Source organism: Hylobates moloch, unplaced genomic scaffold, assembly GCF_009828535.3.
Source record: "Hylobates moloch isolate HMO894 unplaced genomic scaffold, HMol_V3 SCAFFOLD_1, whole genome shotgun sequence".
In the NCBI taxonomy this organism is placed as follows: domain Eukaryota; kingdom Metazoa; phylum Chordata; class Mammalia; order Primates; family Hylobatidae; genus Hylobates; species Hylobates moloch.
In genome coordinates this window covers 103851983-103874633 of record NW_026652276.1, presented here as the reverse complement: position 1 = coordinate 103874633, position 22651 = coordinate 103851983, and the positions used below count along the sequence as shown (strand labels likewise).

The 22651-nt window shown below is 51.4% G+C and overlaps 2 protein-coding genes across 3 annotated transcripts; one reads left to right on the top strand and one right to left on the bottom strand.

Annotated features, from left to right (window-relative positions):
* Window positions 1-676: 676 nt before the first annotated feature.
* On the bottom strand, window positions 677-6781 carry DNAJC30 (DnaJ heat shock protein family (Hsp40) member C30). Its single transcript, XM_032756913.2, has one exon. It carries the CDS (start codon window positions 6749-6751, stop codon window positions 6071-6073), a length of 681 nt encoding a protein of 226 aa, XP_032612804.1. The 5' UTR covers window positions 6752-6781; the 3' UTR covers window positions 677-6070.
* A 96-nt stretch (window positions 6782-6877) lies between these two features.
* BUD23 (BUD23 rRNA methyltransferase and ribosome maturation factor) lies at window positions 6878-22357 on the top strand. 2 transcript variants are annotated; one of them, XM_032756889.2, is made up of 13 exons: window positions 6878-6999; window positions 7098-7135; window positions 10289-10384; window positions 10471-10553; window positions 10653-10749; window positions 14862-14958; window positions 16463-16513; window positions 17183-17268; window positions 17479-17524; window positions 17846-17904; window positions 21610-21660; window positions 21749-21838; window positions 21975-22357. In XM_032756889.2, the coding sequence occupies exons 1-13, from the start codon at window positions 6952-6954 to the stop codon at window positions 22027-22029; spliced, it is 897 nt and encodes a 298-aa protein (XP_032612780.1). In that variant the 5' UTR covers window positions 6878-6951; the 3' UTR covers window positions 22030-22357. The 2 variants fall into 2 exon arrangements, with proteins under 2 accessions (XP_032612780.1, XP_032612791.1); XM_032756900.2 differs by lacking the exon at window positions 21610-21660.
* The last annotated feature ends 294 nt before the right edge of the window (window positions 22358-22651 follow it).

Genomic DNA, 22651 nt, shown 5'->3' with positions numbered 1-22651 from the left:
AGATTTTCTCATTTTTTGAGATTAGAAATCTGTTTTTATGGGGGCGGTGGCTCATGCCTATAATCTCAGCAGTTTTGGAGGCCGAGGAGGGTGGATCACTTGAGGTCAGGAGTTTGAGAACAGCCTGGCCAACACGGCGAAACCTTGTCTCTACTAAAAATTCAAAAATTAACCAGGCGTAGTGGCATGTGCCTGTAATCTCAGCTACTTGGGAGGCTGAGGCAGGAGAATCACTTGAACCTAGGAGGTGGAGGTTGCAGTGAGCTGAGATTGTGCCACTGCACTCCAGCCTGGGGGGACAGAGCGAGACTCCACCTCAGAAAAAAAAAAAGAGAAATCGGTTCTTATGCCCAAATTTTGAATGTTGGATAAAGTTGTTTTAGGACACTGTGCCAGCCAAGACTGTGGCCTGTGAACCCCAAATCCCAGTCTACTCTTCGTACTCCTCAAACATGCCTTTCCCGCCATTTTTTTTTCTGAGATGGAGTCTCACTCTGTCACCCAGGCTGGAGTGCAGTGTCATGATCTTGGCTCACTGCAACCTCCGCCTCCTGGGTTCAAGCTATCCTCCCACCTTGGCCTCCTGAGTAGCTAGGATTATAGGTGTGCACCACCACGCCTGGCTAATTTTTTTTTTTTTTTGAGATGGAGTCTCGCTCTGTTGCCAGACTGGAGTGCGGTGGCGCAATCTCGGCTCACTGCAACCTCTGTCTCCCGGGTTCAAACGATTCTCCTGCCTCAGCCTCCTGAGTAGCTGGGACTACAGGCGCGTGCCACCACGCCCAGCTAATTTTTTGTATTTTTAGTAGAGATGGGGTTTCACCATGTTGGCCAGAATGGTCTTGATCTCTTGACCTCGTGATCTGCCCACCTCGGCCTCCCAAAGTGCTGGGATTACAGGCGTGAGCCACCGCGCCCAGCCAATGTTTTTTTGTTTTGTTTTGTTTTGTTTTTTGAGATGGAGTCTTGCTCTGTCGCCCAGGCTGGAGTGCAGTGGCGCAATCTTGGCTCACTACAACCTCCGCCTGCCAGGTTCAAGCGATTCTCCTGCCTCAGCTCCTGAGTAGCTAGGATTATAGGCACCCACCATCATGCCCGGCTAATTTTTATATTTTTGTAGAGACAGGGTTTCACCATGTTGGCCAGACTGGTCTTGAACTCCTGACCTCAAGTGATCTGCCCACCTCGGCCTCCCAAAGTGCTGAGATTGCAGGCGTGAGCCGGCCATTTTTTGTGTGTTTATAGTAGAGACAGGGTTTCACCATGTTAGCCAAGCTGGTCTTGAACTCCTGACCTCAAGTGATCTGCCCGCCTTGGCCTCCCAAAGTGCTGGGATTATAGGCAAGAGCCACTGTGCCAGGCCCTGAAACATGCCTTCTTTTGTCTAAAGTGGCTGTTCCCTCTCAGGGCTGAGGATGTGAATGTTAAAGGGACAAGGGCAGGATGGGAGAGGCAACCCACCACAAGACTAGTGACAGGACCCTAGCCTTAAGAAACACTGGTGAGGTGGCTAGATCCATAGCAACGCTGTGACTTCAGGACAGATAGTGAGAGACGAGCTCTCTGCATGCATTGAGCATGTTTGGCCTACACAAGGTCTTGGGATCCAGGCTCAGCTCTCACCATGGTTTGCACACATTAACAGAGGGACACTCAGCTGCTTTGCACAAAACCAGGACGGCTGCAAGCTGGACCTCAGAGCTGAGCTGCTGAGGGCAGGCAAGGTAGGTCTTCTCCCATGATGTTGTTTTTCTTTTTTTTTTTTGAGATGGAGTTTCGCTCTTGTTGCCCAGGCTGGAGTGCAATGGCGCAATCTCGGCTCGCCACAGTCTCTGCTTCTCAGGTTCAAGTGATTCTCCTGCCTCAGCCTCCTGGGTAGCTGGGATTACAGGCATGCGCCACCATGCCCAGGTAATTTTGTAGTTTTTAAAAGTAGAGACGGGGTTTCTCCATGTTCGTCAGGCTGGTCTCGAACTCCTGACCTCAGGTGATCCGCCTGCCTTGGCCTCCCAAAGTGCTGGGATTACAGAGGTGAGCCACCGCGCCCGGCCTGTTTTTCTTTTTAGAGACGAGGTCTTGCTGTGTTGCCCAGGCTACAGTGCAGTAGCTATTCATAGGCGAGATCTTTGTACACTAGTCTTGGACTCCTGGGCTCAAGCGATCCTCCTGCCTCAGCCTCCCAAGTAACTGGGACCACAGGTGCACGCCATTGTGCCGGGCCTTCCCTCATGATCTTCCCCATGGGCAGGTGGCAGCGTGTGACTTCATCATGGCGCTGAGGAACTGAGAAGAGGCAAAGGCCAGGACAGGGCCCGCTTTTCTAGTGCACTGAATTCCAGAGTGTGGACTGAGGTAGCACCACCGCTTATCAGCCGTCCCTCTCTCAGCCTGTTTGCACGGGGTCTGGCGACCTTCCAGGAAGCCCAACGGTTTAAAACACAGACCTCTTCCATTTCCAGAAAAGGGAGTGTTGGTGGCCACTCCAAGTCAATTGTGACCCAGTAGGACAGCTCTGTGGCCCTAAGGTAAGCTATTCCTAATCAATTTGGCTCATACAGAGGTGCACTCAATGAATGAAATGCCAGAACCTCAGAAGGAAGAGGGAGAAAGCCTACTTCCTCAACGCTGGGTTCTGTAAAGGGTCATCTCACCCAGCAATAAATAAAGGGCAACAGAAGGGAAAAAGCAGTTTGGCTCAGGAGAAATAAAGACCCATTCAAGCCCAAAGACACCACCACAATTACCTAGACCTGTGAGCCTTTGGTTCCTGTCTTGAGGCCTCTGTCTCCCCATTTAGGAACCACGCCTGCTGCTCACTCGGCCTCATGCTATATACCCCCCTCCCCACCCCACTGAGCACAGCCTGGGCCAGGCTGGGCCTCTTTACCCTACTCTCCCATCCTAGGTCCAAACTTCTAGGGAGTTTTGTTTCAGTTTGTGAAAAAGAAAAAGGATTAAGGCTGGGCATGTCTGAGCCATCCTCCACAACCAGGAATTATGGAATAGCCCTTAGAAGGCAGGGGCTAAGGTCATGGCCGAGTTCAGCTTCCACTTGCCAGGTAGCAGCAGAGAAAGAAAAGACTCAAGCCCAGTGGGTAGGGGAAAAATGTGACCATGGGAACCTTTTGGGGGTCCTTCAAAAAGTCTCCCATTTTCCTTTCCATGAAGAGCACAGGCTCAGTTTCAGGGCAGGCAGGGAGTGGGGCCCCTCAGAGGTTAGCTCTGGCCTACAAAACCCTGAGGCATAAAGGGATGACACTACGGAGTAGGCCTTGTGCTGGGCCAGGGGAGAGGCTTAGGATTGGATGATGGTTAGTAAACCTTATAGAATACTTTGCTTAGAGTTTCATGGAATGTCCCAGAAGTTTACCTTAGTCTGGACCCACCCCCAGTCTGAACCTTCTGGAAGTTTCTATGTACCCCAGGTTTGGGGGCTCACAGGGAACGTTCCTGGCTGGGATCTTGACTGAGAAAACAAACTTCAGAGGTCTATCTCAAGGAGCCCATGCTATTAGACCACTAGTGCTTTACAAACCCACACCGAAAGGCGGGCCACCTGTTTCGCTAGAACAAAAAGCCCTTGCCCCACTGTTTCTGTCGTGCCTGCTTTATTGGTTGAGAAGCACTAGTTTCAGAACATTTTGCTAAACTTCACTTCGTGCAGTTTGTTTTTCCAGAAAAAAGAAACTCCACTTCCTGCAGTTTTGTTTTTCCAGAAAAAAGTCTCTGTCCTGTTTTCTAAATATGAAACATAGTAACAATAAATGTTCTTTTAAAAAGTACATATCCCCTCCCCCCAAGTCCAGGCTCACTGAGCCAAACAGGTCTGAACCAGATTGGGCTCAAACCTTTTTTTTTTTTCTCTTTCTTTTTTTTTTTTTTTTGAGATAGGGTCTAGCTTTGTAGCCCAGGCTGGAATGCAGTGGCAGGATCACAGCTCACTGCAACCACGACCTCTCAGGCTCAAGCGATTTTCCCACCTTAGCCTCCTGAGTAGCTGGGACTACAGGCACTTGCCACACCCGGCTAATTTTTGTGATTTTTGTAGAGATGGGGTTTTGCTGTGTTGCCCAGGCTGGTCTCCAACTCCTGAGGTCAAGTGATCCACCCGCCTTGGGTGGATCCCAAAGTGTTGTGCCAGGCCCCAGATCTTCACTACTGCATCATATGGTCACTGCAAAGCCTTGAGTAGGGGCATACCCCCAACCTCCAAGGCAACAGACAATCAATGGTTTTCTTTTTTTTTATTATTATTTTCAGGCTAGATTGGCACAATGATGGAATGGTTGTCAAGAGGCCAAGTAGGACCAGCTGTGGGTTTATCCTATTTTACCTAAGCATTTTACACAATACATTGAGTGAGGGAATTGCACGCAATGATTGCACTCAGTAATATACCAAACCACTCCTGGCTTTGTTTAGACCCTAGACTTGGGCCCTCATCCTTCTCGTAGACCTCTTTCGAGGATTTTCCCCTTTTACAGATTACACTCAGTCCTGAGCATAAACACTTGAGCACCTACAATCTCACAACCAACTCACTGCTGAGTCCAGTGACTCACAGTTAAAAGAGCTACGGCAGCAGCTGTGACCAAAGTGATGACCAACTACTTAACATGAATTAGAAACAGAGCAGAAAAAACAGGAGTTTAGCCAGCTCTGCGTAAAGAACCAAGTCTCCACCTTGAACACCAAGCTCCCCCTGTCCCTCAGTAGTCCTGTGTACTCCCAAAGCCCCCAAATTTATCCCAGCCTCAAGCAGCCCTGTTTAAAAAATTAAGGAAAGGCCTGTGATAAGCACTGCAGTGAAACAGGAATAGGGGACTTAAGCACGGAGTTTGTCACTCTATTTCTGGGAGGGGATGGGCTGCACAGTGTGCAGTGGGGCTGGCTGGTAAAGGGAGGACCAGGTGACAGCCACACTGTCCCAAGGATGAACCTAGCCCTGCTAGCGTCATGCTGTAATCCCTGTGGATTAGAACTATGGATAATAGGCTGGGCGCGGTGGCTCCTGCCTGCAATCCTAGCACTTTGGGAGGCCGGGCGGGCGGACAGCCTGAGGTCAGCAGTTTGAGACCTCAGTCTGGCCAACATGGTGAAACCCTGTATCTACTAAAAATACAAAAAACTAGCCAGGTGTGGTAGCGGGAGCCTGTAATCCCAGTTACACAGTCAGGAGGCTGAGGCAGGAGAATCGCTTGAACCCGGGAGGTGGAGGTTGCAGTGAACTAAGATCGCACCACTGCACTCCAGCCTGGGCAACAGAGCGCAAGACTCCATCTCAAAAACAAAACAAAACAAAAAATCCCCCCAAAACTATGGATAATAAAGCATGACAGACCTCAAGATGCCAAATGATTTTCTCCTCTGCTGTCATGCCCACCGAGTAACTTCTCCAAGGTCACACATTAAATATGGGCACAGGAACACTCATTCCTATGCTCAATGACTTTTTCTCACTCCCACATGCTATCAACAGAAGGGGGAGTGCCCCAGGGGGCTGACCTTAGCGGGAGGAATGGCAGGCTCTCCACCGATCCCATTCTTACCCTGGACCAGGTCTCACCTTCGGCTTGGGGAAGTCACAGAAAGACAAGTTTCGTACAACCCCGGACCTTTTCTTTTGGCAGCCAACAATTGGTCACATTGCACATTTCAAGGTTACAGAGGAGGCCCACCGTACACACGCGGGGCAGGAACAGATAAATCTTGCTCGGGGCTTTACAATAAAGCTACAGCGAGTGTTCCAGAAGTTGACCACATCTGGAAGCAGGAAGACAGACTCTGGAAGAAGCACCCTAGAGACTCCAGAAACTCCTTCACTCCTGGGCTTTCGGGACTCTTCAGCGTGGGGCCTCTTTCTCAGACATCGAAAGGCCGCCTTTTCTGGACCACAGTGGAGCGATGTGCAGGTCATCAGCTAAGCTGGGCGAGTCGGGGAGGGCAGGGGGAGTACAGTTCCTTCGGATCCCAGCAGAGGTAGACTATCAATGGCCAAGGGTTCAGAGGCAGGAAAAAAGGCCGTTTGGGGGGGTTGGCTGGAGACACTCCCCTTTCCTCCTCTCTCCGATTAAATATAAAAGCCGATGATGATGAAGATTGAGAAGATGAGGAAAATGGCAGCGGTGTCTCGGGTATCCTCCCAGCGGAGGCCTTTCAGGGACCGATACTCCTGCCGTTTGCGAAGGGCCTCCCGCCGGGCCCTCAGGCGCCGTTCCCGCTCCAGTTGTTCCCCGTAGTGGGCCTGGTAGAAGGCGTCAAAGTTGAACATCGTGCGGTTGGCGCCGGGGGCGGCCCGAGAACCGTCGTGGGTCCGAGAGGTGGGCGGCGGGGTACGCGGCGAGCTGGGGTCGGGTGCGGGCGTCCTGGAGGGCCGGACGCCAGGTCCGCGCAGGTCCTCGTCGCTGAGCAGGCCGCGATCATACTTGCGACGGAGGGTGGCACTGCCCAGCACCACGTAGGCCTGGGAGATGCGCGTGAAGCGCTCGGCGGCCTCCGCGCTCCCGGAGTTGCGGTCCGGGTGGTAGAGAAAGCACTGACGGTAGTAAGCCGCCTTGATTTGGGCCTGCGTGGCTGTGGAGGGGACGCCGAGCAGATCATACAGCGCCGTGCGCGAATACGAGCAGTCGCCCTGGGAGTAAGTCCTCACTCCTAGGCTCAGGCTGGGTGCAGAATTTTGTGGAAATCCACAGGTCTGCAGCAACCTCCACGGTAACAGCCGCGGGCACCATCGCCAGTGCATAGCTGCCATCTTGAATTGATTCGGCGGGCGGTGCAAGAGAAACCGGCCAATGAGAGGCGCCGGTTGGTCGCCCTGTAGCCAGTCAAGTGAAGGGGGGCGGGGCGGGAGTGGGGGTGGAGCATGCGTATTACTAAGCGGTCGCCTGGCTGATGACATAAAAGCCGGGTTCCGGGAGCCGCCAGTCGCAGGCGTGCAGCTGAGGCGTCGAAATGGCGTTCACCGGCCGGCGTCCGGAGCACGGCGGACCCCCGGAGCTGGTAAGTCCCGGGGCCCGCGGACACCCCTCTCCCCACTTCTGCGGCCACCGCGTCTGAATTATTCCTCTACCTGCCATTTATTTTTCTCTTTTTCGCAGTTTTATGACGAGAAAGAAGCCCGGAAATACGTTCGCAAGTGAGGGGAGCCCGAGTACTGCGGGGCGTCCGGGGGTCGGGAAGCGGCAAGTTGCCCCGGTTGCTGGCGTTGCCCGGAAAGCCCGTAGAATTTGGGGGTGCGGGGAGGGAAGGACCCGGGTGGGTGCCATTTCTGTCTCTGGTAAATCAGCTTAAATTGCCGACCTCTCTGGGCCTCGGTACCTCAGCGTTGAGGTAGGGGTGCTCGCGCTTGCTTTCTGTGGGTGGTTTTCTTTTTTTTTTCTTTTTTTTTTTTTTTTTTTTGAGGCGGAGTCTTTCTCTGCCCCCCAGGCTGGAGTGCGGTGGCGCGATCTCGGCTCATCGCAACCTCCACCTCCTGGATTCACGCCATTCTCCTGCCTCAGCCTCCCGAGTAGCTGGGACCACAGGCGCCCACCAACACGCCCGGCTAATTTTTTTGTATTTTTTAGTAGAGACGGGGTTTCACCGTGTTAGCCAGGATGGTCTCGATCTGCTGACCTCGTGATCCACCCGCCTCGGCCTCCCAAAGTGCTGGGATTACAGGCTTGAGCCACCGCGCCCGGCCTCTGTGGGTGGTTTTCAAAGTCGAATGTGACAACTTGTTCTAAGCATGTGGTAAAAGAGGCGCTGGGCGGTGGGTACGGGCGAGGGGTCAGTCCTGGTGGGGGGAAGGAAGTAATGGCCGTAGGATGCTTATCGTGGCGCCTTGTTGCCAATAAATCTCCAAGACAGCCGTTGGTGTGTTATTGTCTGAATTTCATAGAGGGTAGTTTGTATAACTACTGAGTTGTAGCCAGGTGGGGGTGGCTCACCCTTGTAATCTTAGCAATCCCAGCACTTTGGAAGGCTGAGGCGGGAGAATCGCTTGAGCTCAGGGGTTCGAGACCAGCCTGGGCAACGTAGCGAGCCCCCCCCCCCCGTCTCCGTAAAAAATAAAAAAATTAGCCGAGTGTGGTGGCTCCCCTCGGCCTCTCCAGTAGTTGGGGCGCCGCCACCACGCCTGGCTTATTTTTTTTATTTTTTGTAGCGATGGGGTCTCGCTGTGTTGCCCAAGGTGGTCCAAGCCCAGGGCTCAAGCGATCCTCCCGCCTTCGTCTCCCGAACTGTTGGGATTGCAGGCGTGAGCCACTGCACCTCGTGTCTTTAAAAAAAAAAAGGGGGGGTCGGGGGGAGGCTGGCGCGGTGTCTCACGCCTGTAATCCCAACACTTTGGGAGGCCGAGGCGGGCGGATCACCTGAGTTCAGGAGTTCGAGACCAGCCTGGCCAACATGGCGAAGCCCCGGCTCTACTGAAAATAGAAAAGATTAGCTGGGCGCGATGGTGGGTTTCTGTAATCCCAGCTACTCGGGAGGCTGAGGCAGGAGAATAGCTTGAACCCGGGAGGGGGAGGTTGCAGTGAGCCGACATCACGGCACTGCACTCCACTCTGGGTGACAGAGCAAGACTTTGTTTCAAAAAAAAAAAAAAAGATACTTTGTGGTTTTTCCATGCTCTCTCACGGAGAGACTAGCCCTATATCAGTAAATGGTTACTGGCCGGGCGCGATGGCTCATGCCAGTAATCCCAGCCCTTTGGGAGGCCGATGTGGACGGATCACCTGAGGTCAGGAATTCCGAGACCAATCTGGCCAACATGGTGAAATCCCGTCTCTACTGAAAATACAAATATTAGCCGGGCCTACGGGAGGCTGAGGCAGGAGAATCCCTTGAACCTGAGAGGCAGAGGTTGCAGTGAGCTGCGATCGCACCACTGCACTCCAGCCTTGGCGACAGAGTGAGACCCTGACTCAATAAATAAATAAATAAATAAATAAATAAATAAATAAATAGCTATTGGATACTGTTTCTTTTTTTTAGGGACAGGGTCTCTCTGTTGCCCAGGCTGGAGTGCCATGGCATGATCCCTGCCGACTGCAGCCTTAAGCCATCCTCCCCAGTAGCCGGAACTAGAGGCACTCGCCACCACACAGGCTGAAATAGCTTGATAATTTTTTGTGCGTGTGAGACAGGGTCTCATTCTATCGCCCAGGCTGAAGTGCTGCAGTGGCTGCAACTTCGCCTCCCGGTTAGTTGGAACTACAGGCGCGCCTTCTCGCGCCCGGCTAGTTTGTGTAATTTTTTTGTAGAGAGGGAGTTTTGCTATGTTGCCCAGGGATCTGGTAAGTTGCTCACGGGATCCACCCGCCTTGGCCTCTCAAAGTACTGGGATTATAGGCGTAAGCCACCAGGCCCGGTCCTTGCTGATGACTTTTTATGTCGATTATATGTTGAGGTGATATTTTGAACATATTAAGTTAAAGGAAATATGTTATTAAATATATGGGGTTAAAAATATGACTCCAGAGGCCGGGCGCGGTGGCTCACGACTGTAATCCTAGCACTTTGGGAGGCCGAGGCGGGCGGATCGTAAGGTCAGGAGATCGAGAAATACTGGCTAACATGGTTAAACCCCATCTCTACTAAAAATGCAAAAAAAATTAGCCGGGCGTCGGGGCGGGCGCCTGTAGTCCCAGCTGCTGGGGAAGCTGAGGCAGGAGAATGGCATTAACCCGGGAGGCGGAGCTTGCAGTGAGCTGAGATCGTGTCACTGCACTCCAGCCTGGGCGACAACAGAGCAAGACTCCGTCTCAAAAAAAAAAAAATATGATTCCAGTTTCTTTTACCTGTTTCTTTAAATTTCTTCTTGACTGGCTATTGGGAAGCCATATGTGGCTCACATTCTGTTTCTCATGGACAGTGCTGCTGTAGGTTTTTGTGCATTGTTGATCCTTCTAGATGAGAGAAACTATGGAGAATAATTCTTGCACAAAATGTTTTCAACAAGTGCTAGAGCAGTCCAGCCTAATAGAGTTGCAGATCCCAGTGGTTGTTTATTACTAGCTAAGTGATTTGCTTTTACACATCCGCTTGGCAGCTGGTGCAGTGATAATTTGTTACCACAAAATAACATGGTCCTGAATTAAATGGAATTTTTGGGGTCACTTTCAAATGGTTGAATTTGTTGATCCCAACTTAGAAGGGGTCAGAAAAGAGTACCTCGGGATGATTGATCCTTTTTTTTTGTTTTTAACTTGGCTTTTTTTTGTTTTTTGTTTTTTGTTTTTTTTTGGTCTGGGGGAAGTACTCACCCAGAACTCCTTTACCATGTCCACTTGTGTTTCTGCCTTCCCAGCTCACGGATGATTGATATCCAGACCAGGATGGCTGGGCGAGCATTGGAGCTTCTTTATCTGCCAGAGAATAAGCCCTGTTACCTGCTGGATATTGGGTGAGATTCTGGGGCCTGGTTCAGATTGTCTAAGGTGGTGAAGTGTCTTTGCAAACTGACCCTGAGTGTCTGGTCGTGTCTTCCAGCTGTGGCACTGGGCTGAGTGGAGGTTATCTGTCAGATGAAGGGCACTATTGGGTGGGCCTGGATATCAGCCCTGCCATGCTGGGTAAGTATGTCCTGTCTGGCACCAGGGTGGATTACCTTGATGGGTGTGGAGAAGCCACAGGTATTGTCTCTTTCTCTGACTGCCTTTTTTCTAATGTAGATGAGGCCGTGGACCGAGAAATAGAGGGAGACCTGCTGTTGGGGGATATGGGCCAGGGCATCCCATTCAAGCCAGGCACGTTTGATGGTTGCATCAGGTGAGGGTCTTCAATTCCTGCTTTTATTTAGAGACAGGGTCTCACTGTGTCACTTAGGCTCTAGTGCAGTGTCTGTGATTATGGCTCACACTGCAGCCTCCACCTCCTGGGTTCAGGTGATCTGCCCACCTCAGCCTCCTGAGTAGCTGGGACTACAGGCCCACACCACTATACCTAGCTAATTTTTTTTTTTTTTTTGAGATGGAGTGTTGCTGTGTCACCAGGCTGGAGTGCAGTGGTGGGATCTTGGCTCACTGCAACCTCCGCCTCCCAGGCTCAAGTGATTCTCCTGCCTCAGCCTCCCAAGTAGCTGAGATTACAGGAGCGCACCACCACACCCAACTAATTTTTGTATTTTTAGTGGAGGTGAGGTTTCACCATGTTGGCTGGGATGGTTTCAATCTCTTGACCTTGTGATCCACCCTCCTCGGCCTCCCAAAGTGCTGGGATTACAGGTGTGAGCCACCGTGCACAGCCTAACTTTTTTTTGTATTTGTCGTAGAGATGGGTTTTTGCCATGTTGCGCAGGCGATCCACCCACCTGGGCCTCCCAAAATGCTGGGATTACAGGTGTGAGCCACCCTGGCCTCTTTCTTCCTGCTTTTAGTCCTGCAGGCCAGTGCCTCCCAAACCTGGCTGTGCAGCAGAGTCATGCAGATATTTACAAATACACATCCCGTGGGATTTTCAGATTTACAAGGTTAGAGCAAGGCCCAAGAGTGTATTTTTTTGGATTCTAAAACTTTGCAGTCTGGCCAACACGGTGAAACCCAGCCTCTACTAAAAAGCCAGACATGGTTTTTTTTTTTTTGAGATGGAGGCTCTCTCTGTTGCCCAGGCTGGAGTGCAGTGGCGCCATCTCGGCTCACTGCAAGCTCGCCTCCTGGGTTCACGCCATTCTCCTGCCTCAGCCTCCCTAGTAGCTGGGACTAGAGGCGCCCACCACTGTGCCCGGCTAATTTTTTTGTATTTTTAGTAGAGACAGAGTTTCACCATGTTAGCTAGGATGGTCTCGATCTCCTGACCTCATGATCCTCCCACTTCGGCCTCCCAAAGTGCTGGGATTACAAGCATGAGCCACTGCACCCAGCCTAAAAAGCCAGACATGGTGGTGGGCACCTCTAGTCCCAGCTAGCTACTCAGGAAGCTGAGGCAGGAGAATTGCTTGAACCTGGGAGGCGGAGGTTGCAGTGAGCCGAGACCACGCTACTGCACTTCCAGTCTGGGCGACACAGCAAGACTTCATCTCAAAAATAAAACTTGTCTACTATTGTGATTATTTTGCATTGCCGGGTTCAGGCACCACTGGTACAGATTCTGTGTCAGCTTTGTGTGTCTGGTGGGGGAGGGGAGGTGGTCTTTTAGCCTCTAGCAGCCATTTTATGGGCCCCAGCCATCTTGTGGGCCCCAGCAGCCATTTTTTTTTTTTTTTTTTTTTTTTTGAGACGGAGTCTCGCTCTGTCACCCAGGCTGGAGTGCAGTGGCGCAATCTCGGCTCACTGCAAGCTCCGCCTCCCGGGTTCATGCCATTCTCCTACCTCAGCCTCTCTGAGTAGCTGGGACTACAGGCGCCCGCCACCACGCCCGGCTAATTTTTTTGTATTTTTAGTAGAGATGGGGTTTCACCGTGGTCTCGATTTCCTGATCTCGTGATCCGCCCGCCTCGGCCTCCCAAAGTGCTGGGATTACAAGCGTGAGCCACCGCGCCCGGCCCCCAGCAGCCATCTTAGTTTATTTGCCAACAGATAACTGGTGGAGAGCGTCTGGGCTTGCTCTAATCTCTTCAGTGCTTCACAGTCCTTTCTCTGTAATCAGAGTCGGGTTAAACATTCGCATAGCACTTCGATAACAGATCTTAGAACGTTAAAATTGATTAAGTTTTTCTTAGGCTGCTGTGATCAGTTTTGTTTAGTTTTTGGTGTGGTGTGGTGTGGGAGTAAAGGTGAGAAAATAGAGGAGGAAGTTACAAATCATTACTTGCAGGGGAGACTTCCTTTGGTTACCCTAAATTGAGTGGTGGGGATGTGAAGTGGGGAGCCAGGTGAGAGGTAAAAATTCGGATTAGAAGATTTTCCTTTTACATCTGGGAACAAGACCCAGGGGTTGGGGAATAATTTCAGGGGTAGCAGATGCTTTTTGGTAGTGGGCAGATGAGGTGTTTTAAGCTGTGAAAAACCGAAGGCCAGCAGTATGGTCTGTATGTTTCGGAAGGGCATGGTCAGTTTTGTCTGTCTTTGGGGAGAGGTGAGGTGGTATAGCAAACATTTTTTTGGAGATGGAGTCTTACTGTATTGCCCAGACTGGAGTGCAGTGGCACGATCTTGGCTCACTGCAACCTCCGCTTGCTGGGTTCAAGCGATTCTCCTGCCTTAGCCTCCCGAGTAGCTGGGATTACAGGTGCTCACCACCATGCTTAGCTAATTTTTGTATTTTAGTAGAGATGGGATTTCACCATGTTGGCCAGGCTGGTCTTGAACTCCTGACTTCGTGAACTGCCCGCCTCAGCCTTCCAAAGTGTTGGGATTACAGGCGTGAGCCACCGCACGTGGCCCAGACTTTTTTTTTTTTTTAAACATTTGCTACATGTAAGGCGTACAAGGTGCTGTGGAGTACTGGGAAATGAAACAGTCTCTGCGTGTAAGACTCTCCACGGTTTATTAGGTGCTTTAGGACATGGACCAGGCAACTGAATATAAGGGCATGAGTGGTGTGTGCCCTAGGGAGTCGTGGGGCTGCCAGAGCACAGGAAAGCCTTGGGTGGAGGGGCTGCGCCTTGAAGGCTGGGAGGAATTTGGATAGTCAAGGAGAGGGTTTCTGAGTGAGGGAACAGTGGGCAGAGGCACAGACGCCAGTGGGAAAGGGGTCTGAGATGAGAGGGATGAACGAGAGATTCCACAGAAGATGGGGTTGAGTGTGGTTGGTTCCTAGAAGGTGCTTAAATGTGTCCTAAGAAGTTTGGGCTTGATGGAATAGATTATGGGGAGTTGGCAGGTGACGGGATCAGATGTGTGTTTAAGGAAGGTGATTTTCAGGTGGAAGAGGAGAGGGAGTTAGGTGGAAGCATTTGAGTTGGTAGCACTGAGCATTGGGGGGGGAAGTGAAAGTTGGGAGAGGCTGTGGGACAAGCCAGTGGGGTGGAGGTAGGGCTCTGTGTGTGTACAGCAGGGCGGAGGGGAAGGACAGGAAGGAAGACATAGTGACTGCTTGAGGTTTTATTTATTTTTTGAGATGGAGTCTTGCTCTGTTGTCCAGGCTGGAGTGCAGTGGCACAAGGCTCACTGCAACCTCTGCCTCCCAGGTTCAAGTGATTCTTCTGCCTCAGCCACCTGAGCAGCTGGTATTAAAGGCACATGCCACCAAGCCCAGCTAATTTTTGTATTTTTAGTAGAGACGGGGTTTCACCGTGTTGGTCAGGATGATCTCGAACTCCTGACCTCCAGTGATCCACCCGTCTCAGCCTCCCAAAATGCTGGGATTACAGGTGTGAGCCACTGCGCCCGGCCGCTTGAGGTTTTAAATCTGGGGGTTGTGAAGACACTTAACAGGTAGAGTGGAAGGGAGTGATTTAGGAGGAAGGGTGATGGGATGGCTGTGTGTGTGTGAGTAGTCTAAAGCCTGTTTCCTTGGATTGGAGGAAGGGAACAAGGAGGGGTGTGTGGGCAGACAGCCTTGACACGGAGGAATTTTCAACTCGTGATGCAGATGGAAACAAGGTGGAGGAAAGGTTTCTTGGGACTAAGGGACATGAATGCTGTCTTTCTGTATGTCCTATTTTTCTAGTGTTGTAGTCATGACCTGCAGTGGACCTGCACTTTTTTTGTCTTTAAATTTTTAAATTTAAAAATACTTTAAGTAGAGATGGGGTCTTGCTATGTTATCCAGGCTGGTTTTGAACTCCTGGCCTCAGGCAATTCTGTCTTGGCCTCAGAAAGTGCTGGGATTACAGGGCGTGAACCACTGTAGGTGGCCTCAACCTGTACTTTCTAAGAAGGGAAGCTGTGGGAGGAGGGGTTTCTCTTGGAGATCTAGGACGGATGATGTCAAGAGGCTTGAAGTGGTTGGGGGAGCAATGTGGATTGCTCCCTTGCCTGACTAGGTCCCTTCCTTTTTAGCATTTCTGCTGTGCAGTGGCTCTGTAATGCTAACAAGAAGTCTGAAAACCCTGCCAAGCGCCTGTACTGCTTTTTTGCTTCTCTGTTTTCTGTTCTCGTGAGTATAAGATCTTCTCCCCATCTGGGTTAGCTGCCTGTCCCTCCCTAGCCCTGCAGGTAGAGTGAGGAAATTGAGGTGTCCCATGATGGGTAAGCTACTCATATGGGACCGCATGGGGTGGCAGGACCTTACTGTGGTTACTTCTGTCCAGGTCCTCAGCCTAAGTGGAAGTTCAAGCTCAGTGGACTGATACACTCCAATCAAACCCAGAAGTCACTGAGAGCAAAATTGGAGACCAATTTATTAACTTGTAATAGGGCCTACTTCTGTTGATAGGTATTCCTATGTCTATTATGCTGAGTTTTAATCAGAAGTTGGTTTGGGGGCATGGACTGAGCAGAGTGAGGACAGAGATGTCGTGTCCAGACCATCCAGAGGGGTACCTTCCAAAGTGCCCACATCCTTCTGACTCCTCACTTCTCCCTCCTCCTAGTGCTAATCCTTTTCCTCGGATGGGGAACAGGATAGCAATTTACTGCAGAGAGAGCCTTTATTAGCTTTGTCTTCTAATTAGTGATGCTAATTTCAGTTGTTCACTAGGATTAGATGATAGTCTGAGATTTTAAGTCCTAAAAATGAGTTCTTTTTAAATTTTGTTTTTTGAGACAGACTTTTGCTCTGTTGCCTGGGATGGAGTGTAATGGTGTGATTGTAGCTCACTGTGCCCTCGAACTCCTGGGCTCAAGTGATCCTCCTGCCTCAGCTTCTCAAGTAGTTTGGACTACAAGCACACACCACCATGCCAGGCTAATTTTTTACTTATTTTTTTTTTTTTAAAGAGATGGGGTCTACCTATGTTGCCCAGGCTGGTGTTAAACTCCTGGCTTCAAGCAGTCGTCCTGCATCAGCCTCCCAAAGTGATGGGATTATAGGCGTAAGCCACTGTGCCCAGCTTAAAAATGAGTCCGTTTTGAAGGATCTGAGTGGTTTTTGCCTCCTTAGCCTGGTCTAGCCCACCCCTAGTTTTCCTGGGGTGGACTGCCCCTGCCGATCTGGCCGCTGGTCTTTCCTGGGGTGGACTGCCCCTGCCGATCTGGCCGCTGGTCTTGTGTGTCACATGAGTTGTCCTCCTGGCACACTGGGTTAGTATTTTAGTTCTGAGGGCCTTTGTTTTCTCTTCTCCCTGCTGGAAGGCTCTTCCCCTATACGTTTAAATAGCCAGCTCCTCACTCCATTCAAATCTCTGCTCAAGTATCCATCTGAAACAGGCCTTTTTGGAACCAAAAGTAAACTGAACTGAAAGGAAACTCTGTCACTTTGTCTAATTCTCTTTTTGGAACAAAGAAAAAATTTGCTACTGTGAATTAGTTGCCTCCCCTACTAAAACGTGAGCTCCAAAGTTCAGGGTGATCTCTTTTGTTCATGACTATCCCCAGCCCTAACAGGGCCTCACACATAATGGAAATTCAGGAAATACTCGGTGAATGAAGGAAGAGAGGGGTGTCCAGGCCCTAAGCTCATGTGGTCATTTGTAAGACAGTGATGTTCCTGTTTCTTTCAGGTCCGGGGATCCCGAGCTGTCCTGCAGCTGTACCCTGAGAACTCAGAGCAGGTGAGTCCCTCGGCTACTGGGTGTGCAGGGGAGTGGGGGGACTCGACAAGTAAGCTGTCCTGGGGAAGCGACAAAGAACCTTTTGCAGATTGGCGGGAAAAGGAGGAAACATGCACCCTAGTGTGGCCCCTGATGGCACATTTGATGACCTGATATCCTAAGGGGGTGGCATCTGCGGAGTTGGGGTGGGATGCCTTCTCTTGGCAGATGACATGGTATTACAGATAAGGTGATGCGACTGATAAGTAAATGCCATTTAGGAGGGGTGAGAGGGCACCGACAGTTGTCCGTTGTGTGATGTATAATTAAGGAATGGCGGAGTAGGATGTAGATGTTGAAAGATAAGTGAAGAGCCGTCGCTGACTAACAACATGAATGAGTCTGGATTCCAATTGGTGGCCATCTCCTTCCTAAACTTGAGTGGGGAGCTGGGTCCCTCACTGGAAAGTGAGAATGAGGGGAGTTGCTTTGTTGTGTAATTCTCCTGAGGGAGGTGTGGGCCATGCCAGATTCTAGCCTGTACTTTTCGCTGTGTGGCTTACAACGACCTTAAGTTCTCCCAGGCAGGATTCGTCCTGGAGCAGACTGGCTTCTGCGGGAGGGGAGGGAGGTGAAGCTGTCTGCTCCTCTCAACCTCCGCTGCCTGACCCACTGCCTTTCTTTCCTCAGTTGGAGCTGATCACAACCCAGGCCACAAAGGCAGGCTTCTCCGGTGGCATGGTGGTAGACTACCCTAACAGTGCCAAAGCAAAGAAGTGAGCGCTGGGGGCCGGTGTGCTGCCTGGGCTGCAGGAGGGAGGGTAGTGGCATAGCCCTTTCAGGCCACTCAGTGGTGCAGAGGAGTGCTGGGGTGTGGGTCACCAGGGTCCAGGCAGGCGGGGGGGAGTGCAGGTGGAGGGGGTGAGGGCTTGTCTCCCTGTGGGGCTTTTTCTACCCAGCCCTCACTTTGCACTTTCTCCTTTCAGATTCTACCTCTGCTTGTTTTCTGGGCCTTCGACCTTTATACCAGAGGTGAGGGACACTGGGTTTGCAGGCAGGCCTGTGTCTTTTGACTTCCAGGCAGTGGGGCTCAGCCTGCAGAGCCTGCTGGGAGAACACTGATGGGGAAGCAGGGCCCAGCCCCAGAGTGCAGAGCCTGGAGTGCTCACATCCTCTGGAATCTGGAGGCAGAGACTTCTGCTCTTCAGGTCCCAGAAAGGCATGTCAGTTCTTCTCGTGGGACTGGACCTCGTCCCTGTCGGAAGGGTCAGGCCTGGGTGCCCTGGCTTCTGGAGTGGGGCAGATGGTTTGAGAACTCTCCAGGGTGACCTAAGTGCACTTTGGGTCCTGCAGGGGCTGAGTGAAAATCAGGATGAAGCAGAACCCAGGGAGTCTGTGTTCACCAATGAGAGGTAAAGCAACTGCTGAACTCTGCCCCAGCTGCAGCCGCGTTTGTTAGACGTGGACTTTCTCTCTGCTCTCACCCAAGCCTCTCAGGTCACATGCAGCAGGGACACCAAGGTGGCGGTAGAAACATCAGGCCCAATTTGGACTGTGCCTGTTTGGGGCTAGGGGTTTGGGGTCTTGGATGTCTGCGTGCAGCCATGCAGCCTGGACTCCCTTTGTGAGCCCACATGTGCCCCTTCCCCTTGCCATGCCTGGCAGGCTGTCTCCTTCCTTCCTGATGCTGCCCTCCACCTGCATCCGGGACCCTCTCCCTTGGGTGCTGTGGCTCTCCCTTACTTCCTGCATCCTCATCTTGACTCTCCTGGGTCACTCCTGCCGGCACACAGACATGCTGCACAATTTCTCCTATTCTAGAAAAGTTCCTCCCTTAACCCCATAACAACAACTAACCACCCGGTTGTTGCTTCCCTTCATAGCAGAACTTAGACCTGCCTCTTCTTCCATTCCTGCCATTCTCTCAATCCACTTCTCAGGCTGACAGTTCTGTCTCATCAAAAATTGTTCTTGTCGGCCGGGCGCGGTGGCTCACGCTTGTAATCCCAGCACTTTGGGAGGCCGAGGCGGGCGGATCACGAGGTCAGGAGATTGAGACCACGGTGAAACCCTGTCTCTACTAAAAAATACAAAAAATTAGCCGGGCGTGGTGGCGGGCGCCTGTAGTCCTAGCTACTCAGAGGGGCTGAAGCAGGACAATGGCGTGAACCCAGGAGGCGAAGTTTGCAGTGAGCCGAGATTGCGCCACTGCACTCCAGCCTGGGCGACAGAGCGAGACTCCGTCTCAAAAAAAAAAAAAAAAATTGTTCTTGTCAAGTCCACCACCAATTTCTGTCAAGCTAGATCTGGTCACTTCCGACTTTTTCATGTCCTTAACGTGCCTGCTTGGTAGGGTCAAAGACAGCAGTGCGCTCCTTCCTTGACGCTTCCTCCACTTGGCCTTCCACCCACCGTCGTGGTTTCCTCAGCCTTCCTGGCTGCTCCGTACTCCACTGCTGCTTCCTCCTCGAGTGCTGGGCCCAGCCTGGATTGGATCCCTTCTCTATCTGTGGTGCTGTAAATGCCAGTCGGAAGGTCCTAACTCCCAAATGTGTATCTTCAGTCTCTTGCCACTGGGGGTTTCCCAGTGCCTCCTCAGTGTCTATACCTGGAGTTTCTACAGGTAGTCTCGCTCTGTTACCCAGGCTAGAGTGCAGTGGTGGAATCTTAGCTCACTGCAGCCTCGAACTTCTGGGCTCAAACGATCCTCCTGCCTCAGCCTCCCAAGTCCCAAGTAGCTGAGACTACAGGTGGATGCCACCGTGCCTGGTTAATTTTTAAAGTTTTTGGTAGAGATGAGGTCTTGCCATGTTCAGGCTGATCTTGAACTCCAGGCCTCAAGCGATCCCCCTGTCTCGGCCTCCCAAAGTTCTGGGATGACTGATGTGAGCCACCATGCCTGGCTATCCTCCAATCTTTTTTTTTTTTTTTTTGAGATGGAGTCTCACTCTTTCCCCCCGGGCTGGAGTGCGGTGGCTTGATCTCGGCTCACTGCAACCTCTGCCTCCCGGGTTCCAGCAATTCTCCTGCCTCAGCCTCCTGAGTAGCTGGGATTGCAGGCGCCCGCCCAACTAATTTTTTGTGTTTTTAGTAGAGACAGGGTTTCACCATGTTGGCCAGGCTGTTCTCAAACTCCTGACCTCGTGATTCGCCCGCCTCGGCCTCCCAATGTGCTGGGATTACAGGTATGAGCCACTGCGCCCAGCCTCATCCTCCATTCTTTACCATTCTTGATCATTCCTGTCTTTCCCTACATTTCACATCTTGTCAGCCTGTCATTGAGCCCTGCTGTCCGTCCCTCAGTGTGTATCCCTGTGCTGACCCTCCCTGCTTCCAACGAGCCTAATCCAGCACTGCCCCTAGCCTGGATTGCTGAACAGCTGCCTGTGTTGTCTCCCTGCCTTTGCAGTCTTTGCCTCTTTCAGATTATTTTCCGCATAGCAGCAAGACTGGTCTTTTTCTTTTTTTCTAAAATGTAAGTTGTATCTTGTCATTGCTCTTTCAGTGTCTTCATTGCAGTTCCGCTCCTCGCTCATGTTGATTTTCCTTAACACCCTTCACTGCTCTAAGTCATACATACCAGTTGACTTGGTTATTATTTGTATCTCCAGCTAGAGTGAAAACTTGGTGAGGACTGGTATTATATCCCTGACATTAAAAATAGTGTCTTGTTAGTAAAAAGTGCTCAGTATTTTTCTGAATGAATAATTGATTATAAGGTAGTGAAGAGGGAGGTTATTTCTGAGTTCCGGTTGACATGAGGGAAAGGTCTTAAGACCTTTAAGACATTTAGGAGGAAAAATGAGCCCAAAATGCATGTGTTTGGAAGGCTTACAGCTGGGAACAGCCATGCATGTTCCTCGCGTCCACCATAGGTTTATGCTGCCTGACCCTTTGGGTCTTTGCTCATTTCCCTTAGTTTCCCTAGTCCATTCCCCATGGGGAGCTGGGACCCTTCTGGATGACCTCTTCTCTGAGATGCCCATCTCGTGCTCTCAGGGAGCACTCCCATCTCCTCCCTCCCAGGGGAAGTACACATTGCCTTATCTCCATGCGTCTTAGGATCTCTCTTGTCCTTACACTGGTGTCTTCAAACGACATGTTCTAAAAGTAAACATGGGTAAGTTGAATGACCTGAGCATCCATTCCTCAGCTATTTGAAAAGCAGGGGTAGTGCCACCCATCTTGGCAGTGTGTTGAGGGTGCCCAGCACGTACCTTGCCATCCCTTGTTCTGTAGGCTCGCACTTCCAGTTTCTCAGATGAGGTAGAGGGCAGGGAGGAGCTTCTCCCGTTACTGTCACCTCAGTCTAAGCACATTCAGGACACTTGTTTATTTTAAATAACAGGTGAATTAAGAAAAAGTCTTTTAAGCCTTTACCTAATCAGTCTCCAGGCTCTGTTTTTGGCCTGTTCCTCCCTTCCTCCTGGCCTCCCCCCTCCCATGCCTCTCATGTGCCTCCTGCAGGGCTGGGCCCCCACTTCTCTTGGGACCTGTGCTTTGGGGCAGTCCCTGTCTTCACCACCTTCCTTTAGCTCTGTTGATGACTTTCCCCCTTGCTGCTTCTCCCATGGCTCACCTCTTGCCCCCTCGTTCGCCAGTCTATCCTCACTTTGTACTCCTTGTAGAATCTTCAGATGACTCCTGCTGTGTCCCCAGCCCCGCTCTGCAGCTGCTCCTGCTTTGTGCTGGCCCATCAGGCTCAGGCATCCGAATGGCAGCTCCTTGGCTTGCCCTGTCTCTGGTTTCTACGGATGGGTCACGGGTCTTCGGGGTTACCCCGCCCTCTTTCCTTCCCTCACACCCCTCAGTCCTTCCTTTTCAGCCCCTCCTTTCCATCCCTGTCTTCCTGCCCCCAAGCTGTGGGATCCTAAGCTCCTGCCGTGAACTGTCGACTGTGCTCTTGAAGTCTAGGTGATGATGTGTCATTGCATTGGTAGAAAGCGGCCTGCTTACTGCTGCTTAGCTGCTTCCCGAAGAGGGAACAGACTGCTCGCTGGCGTTTAGGTCTCCATGCCCGGCCCAGCCCTCTCCTCCTCTGCCCACCCAACAACCTCTGTGGCCCGGGTGGATGTTATCGGGAAGGAGGGTGTCCAGAGTGGGGACTTGTGTTATAGGGAAGGTGGAGCATTTGAGAGAAGGGGCATCCAAGGCCACCAGACTCAGAGGTAAGCTTGCCATGGATTCACGTGGGGGTCAGCCGGGCAGCCCCATCTATCGGCTGTCCATCAGCTCATAGCTGTGTCTCCGCCACAGGTTCCCATTCAGGATGTCGAGGCGGGGAATGGTGAGGAAGAGTCGGGCATGGGTGCTGGAGAAGAAGGAGCGGCACAGGCGCCAGGGCAGGTGAGTGCCAGCCTGGGAGCTGGCACGGTGGGTGGGGGGTGGATGACTATTGCCATGAAGAGCTTGCCTGCATTTGAAGGGTCCAGGGCTGCTTTGATCTTTTTTTCTGAGACTGTCCTATTCCTTTTCTGCACAGGGAAGTCAGACCTGACACCCAGTACACTGGCCGCAAGCGCAAGCCCCGCTTCTAAGTCACGACGTGGTTCTGGAAAGGCACTTGCCTCTGCACTTTCCTATATCATTCAGCTGACAAAGTAGTATTTTAGAAAAGTTCTAAAGTTCTAAAAATGTTTTCTGCAGGAAAAAAAAGTTCTCTGGGCCGGGTGTGGTGGCTCACGCTTGTAATCCCAGCACCTTGGGAGTCTGAGGTGGGAGGATCATTTGAGGCCAGGAGTTTGAGACCTGCCTGGGCAACATAATGAAACTTCCTTTCTAGGGAGAAAAAAAAAAAAAAGCTCTGAGAGCATCTTATTTTGTTTAAAGGCAAGAAATAAAATTTCCTTTTGTGGAGCTCCGGCATCTCCCAGCTCTGTGATTCTCACCAAAGTCCAGTTCCTCCTGGTGGGCTACTGCTCGCCTACCCAGGCAGGAATCAGGTTTGAAAAAATTAGATGAAAGCATTCTTTCCATTTGCAAGGAACACAGAGTCCTTTAATTTGAGGCTTATATATAACTATCATAATCACACCAAGCAAAGTTGGGTAGAGGGTCCGCATGAAATGTGTTCGTGGTGCCTGCTGGCCAGTCCGTTTTCCCTTCCTGTGAAGGCCTTGCCAGTCCAGCAGCCTCAGCCTGAACTGTGGCACTGAGCTG

Coding starts and splice junctions, on each gene's coding strand:
- DNAJC30 (XM_032756913.2), bottom strand. CDS start 6,751: ATGGCAGCTATGCACTGGCGATGGTGCCCGCGGCTGTTACCGTGGAGG.
- BUD23 (XM_032756889.2), top strand. CDS start 6,952: ATGGCGTTCACCGGCCGGCGTCCGGAGCACGGCGGACCCCCGGAGCTG. Junction 14,959..16,462: donor CTTCTCTGTTTTCTGTTCTC/GTGAGTATAAGA, acceptor TGTTTCTTTCAG/GTCCGGGGATCCCGAGCTGT. Junction 21,839..21,974: donor CGGCACAGGCGCCAGGGCAG/GTGAGTGCCAGC, acceptor TTTTCTGCACAG/GGAAGTCAGACCTGACACCC.